This window comes from Monoraphidium neglectum (assembly GCF_000611645.1).
Source record: "Monoraphidium neglectum strain SAG 48.87 unplaced genomic scaffold scaffold04825, whole genome shotgun sequence".
NCBI lineage: Eukaryota > Viridiplantae > Chlorophyta > Chlorophyceae > Sphaeropleales > Selenastraceae > Monoraphidium > Monoraphidium neglectum.
In genome coordinates this window covers 1-3,921 of record NW_014008805.1, presented here as the reverse complement: position 1 = coordinate 3,921, position 3,921 = coordinate 1, and the positions used below count along the sequence as shown (strand labels likewise).

General features: G+C 65.2%; 1 protein-coding gene across 1 annotated transcript; it reads left to right on the top strand.

Moving 5' to 3' along the window:
* Window positions 1–2,623: 2,623 nt before the first annotated feature.
* MNEG_14860 (hypothetical protein) lies at window positions 2,624–3,794 on the top strand (the record flags this gene model as incomplete). Its single annotated transcript, XM_014036669.1, has 3 exons — window positions 2,624–3,064; window positions 3,227–3,736; window positions 3,789–3,794. The coding sequence occupies 3 exons, from the start codon at window positions 2,624–2,626 to the stop codon at window positions 3,792–3,794; spliced, it is 957 nt and encodes a 318-aa protein (XP_013892123.1).
* Window positions 3,795–3,921: the final 127 nt, after the last annotated feature.

The following is a 3,921-nucleotide window of genomic DNA, read 5'->3' as shown; positions in this document are numbered from 1 at the left end:
GGGCCGGGTGGGGGCCGGGGCCGGGCGGGGAGCAGGTATGCAGGGCGCGGGCGGGTGCGCCGTTGGGGCATGGCGCCGGCCCGCGCGGGCCGACGGGCCTTCGATGACGCCGGGCGGGGCTGCAAAGCCCTGGTGTGGCGACGTGCTGGCGTTGCAGTTGCTCAGCGACGGCCGCGCCCGGGCTGGCCGTGCGTCGCTGATCCCAAGCTATCGAGCGCAGGCGACAGAAACCCGGCAGCTGAACCCACCACAATCTCAGCCGGCGTCCTCTGCTTTTCGCCGATAAGCTTTCGAAGCTCAAACGTCGGCATGTTGACCGCGCGGCCGCCGCAGACGCAGCGCACGAGCCGGAAGGGGTTTGTGTTGGCGGGGCCGGGGGCCCGCCCCGGCGCGCCGAGCACCGGCGCGCAGCTGAGTCGCCCACGACAGACTAGGCGCGCGGGCAGCTGCCCGCCGCCTGCCCCCGGTGCCCCACGCTACTGCGACGCTGAGCCCGGGGCTAGTGTACTGTGGGCGCAAACGCCCTGCCAACTGCTATGCTGCTGTGATCCAAGGCCAACCCGCAAACAAAGGGCCGAAAGCACCGACGACGGCCCGTCCGCAGGTGCCGCTGCCGCGCTAAGCCTTTGCACGTGCGAGGCCACAAAAAAATCAGTTGCAGCCTAGTGGTACCTGCGATGACCAACGGGGCGATGGCGCCATGGCGCAGGAGGGTTTGTGCGGGCTGGTGCAGCGGGCGGCGCCATATGCAACGGCCGCACGCACGCACGCTGCAGAGCTCATCAGCACGCGTTGGCCACCAGTAGGTGCCTTCAGGCGCCTACATACGCCGTAATTTCACCGCTAAAGGCCTTCCAACCGGCGAGTCGAAATCCCTCATGAAGCAAGGGGTCCGACCGCAGGTAAACGAGCCCCGCGGCGCTGTCTAGATGCAGTAGTGACAATTTGCGAGCCACAAATCTCACTTCAAAGATGGCAGCACTCCAAATCACTCAAAGGGACGCGCTCCAGATCACTTGCGCGAGTCTTAGAGGCTCTTGCGTGCGCATGCGTTGCGGCCAGGCACTGATGGGTGGAGTTGCACTACCCGAAATCCCCAGCGTCACGCCCTCAGTGGACTCATACACACACGAGACCCCATCACCCGGGAAGCAGCTGCCCACGTGTCTTGTGTGCGTGCCAGGTTGCACACGTGTGTGCGTGCCCGCGTGCACACCGTGTGCTGTGGTGCGCATGCATGCGTCCATATGCATGCTTGCGCGCACGCATGTGTGCATGCACACATGCACGCATGGACGCGTGCATGCACACACACCATGCATGATTTTAGCATCCCAGGTGTGTGCGCAAGGCCTGATGACGATGCGCCGTGAATTACATGACAAGCACAAGAACGCCATCATGCGCATCATAGCATACACGTCTAGGCGTGATCCAGCAGCTGTGGTGCGTACTGTCGAGCACTGCTGTGTGCGAGCGAGGACAACAGCGGTGGTGCTAGAGTATGGTGTGTTGCAGCAGGGGGCATGCAGCCACAAGCATGCTGGGTGCACAATGTTGTGTGCAGCCCCGTCTGGCGGTGTTGCAATCGACAGTCTGGAAAGCTGAGGAGTTGGGGAATGACGGTGCAGCAGGAGTTGAAATCAAGTTCATTGCCTTGGGCTGATAACGCGCAGGCGGGTGGGAGTCTAGCACTTCTTTGAGGATTCAACATTCGTAGAAGTTATTCTAAGGCTTATTATTCAGGTGGTATGATACAACACGCATACCGTGCATTGTGCTTGTATCACAGCTTTAGCTACAAATGCTGCCAGTCCACTGATCCCCAGCCTGTTGCGTTCCCTTTTTACCCTGAACAAGAACAGGTGCACAAGCCGTTGGCATGTATGTGCACTCACCCACCTGAGCTTATAGCCCATTCCCCTGGTTCACAATCCACATCGTTTCTGCATTGTAGCAGCAGCTGGTGGCAGTAAGAGTGAGGGCCCAGTGGTTGGCGAAGCAGGCCACGGACGCAACACCGATGTGTGTCATGACAAAGGCTCGGCTCAGTGTGATGTAGGGCCTCGACGGCACATGGCAGGCAGCACAAACAAAACTCTCAGCTGCCGAATAGGGTGTGGCGATTAGGGTATACCGGGAGCCGCAGCCAGGGTGAGTTGGGTCTTTGGGTGGGTGAGTCGGGTGGCGCTCAGTCGATGCAGCAGTACGATCTACCTTATCCTATGAGTGGCGTGGTGGCAAGTGTTGCGGCATCAATTTTACGCGCACCACTTCTCAGCTACACGTTGTCTGAGAAGGCAAGTGCGCAGAACTCGAGCCGGCGGCCTTTTTGTGGGGGGCAGAAACTTTCGTCCAGCAACGGCACCGCCCTTTCGCGTCCCCAAACGACGCCACATCCAACATCGCACTGCGTCAAGCAGCGCGCGTTGGTCCACAATCCGAGCTCGGCCAGCAAGCTAGCCACTTGACCTGCTGGCATCAGGCTCGGCAGCAACGAATACACCATTAAAAATCATCTCATCGCGCTTGTATTGATCCCCAAGGCGGCCATCAGGGCCTGCAGCATCAGTGGCAAGGCAGGAGCAGCAAGCCTTTCGCCACTTCGAGGCTCGGCCAGGAAATGCAGGCCGCTCAGGCTCGCCCGCTGGGCGCACCCGAGTGTGCTTGTATCTTCAGGGCCCCAATGTGCCGCGTCAGGCCACTCAGCAGGGCCGTGGTGGCGCCTGCCGTCGCTCGTGGCAGCCCGGTGAGGGTCTCCCGCGCCCCAGTCAGCGGTGCCAAGCCCACCAGCGTCATCGAACCCAGTCTATACGCGGTTGAGGAGGTCCTGGGCGCGGAGGTGGAGGTCCTGGCGCCGGGTGCCGTCGACGCCGGCCTTTTTGAGGCGGACCTCAGCGCGCAGGCGTTGGTCGACGAGCTTGAGGCAGTCTCAGCGCAGCTTGCCCAGGCGCTTGACGCACTGCCGGCCGTCGGCGCGGCCGACCTCGGCCTCGCCGGCTGGTCGGACGGCGGCGTTGGCGGCGACATGCAGCGCGGCGACGACGGCATGTACACCCCTTTGGTAAGCCTTGGGAGCAGCGGCGCAGCGCGCGCACACATGCATGCATGCACACATGCATGCTCGGCATTCTGCAGTGCAGCCAGCTGTGTATGCACGCCATGCTTTGCTGCTGAAGAGGTCCTCATGCTCACCTGGACCCTCTGCATGCACCGCGCCCTGCAGCCGGCGGACCAGGCGCGCCTGAAGCAGGTGGTGGACATCAGCCGTGAGGAGCGCAAGGAGAAGGAGCGGCGGGAGAAGGCGGAGAAGAGGGAGAAGCGGGACGCGCGGCTGCGCGCGCAGAAGCGCCTCGAGGCCCGTGCCGCGCGGCAGGCGCAGGATGCGGCCGCCGCAGCGCCCAGCGGCAGCGACAGCGGCGCAGGCAGCAGCAGCAGCAGCGGTGCGGCCACGGGCAACCGCGGCGGCCCCGCCGGGCCGGGGCCCGCGTCAGTCTCGACGTCGGAGGCGCTGGCGGCGGCCACGGCACGCGCGGCGCAGCGCGCGCGGACGAGCGCGGCGGCGCCGGCCCCCTCGGCGACGGCGGCAGCAGTGGCTGCGCCCGGTGTCTCCGGCGCGCCGCAGGCCACCGCGCCGGTGCCCGCGCCGCCGGCTGTCGATGGGCCGCCGGCCGCAGCAGCTGCAGGGGTCACGGGCCTGGCTGTCGCCTCGACGGCCGCGCCACCGCTGGATCAGGTGGAGGGAGAGGTGCAGCAGCTAGGCCAGCAGTCTGCAGGCCTCACCACAGTCTTAGCCCCGCTGCTGCCCAAGCGGCCTGCCGCCGCGCCCGTGCCGCTCGCGCTCGCGCTCCCCACTGCGCCCCGTCGCTCCGCCGCCGCCGACCGCTCCCAGCGCCGCGCGGCGCGCGGCCGCCAGGGCGC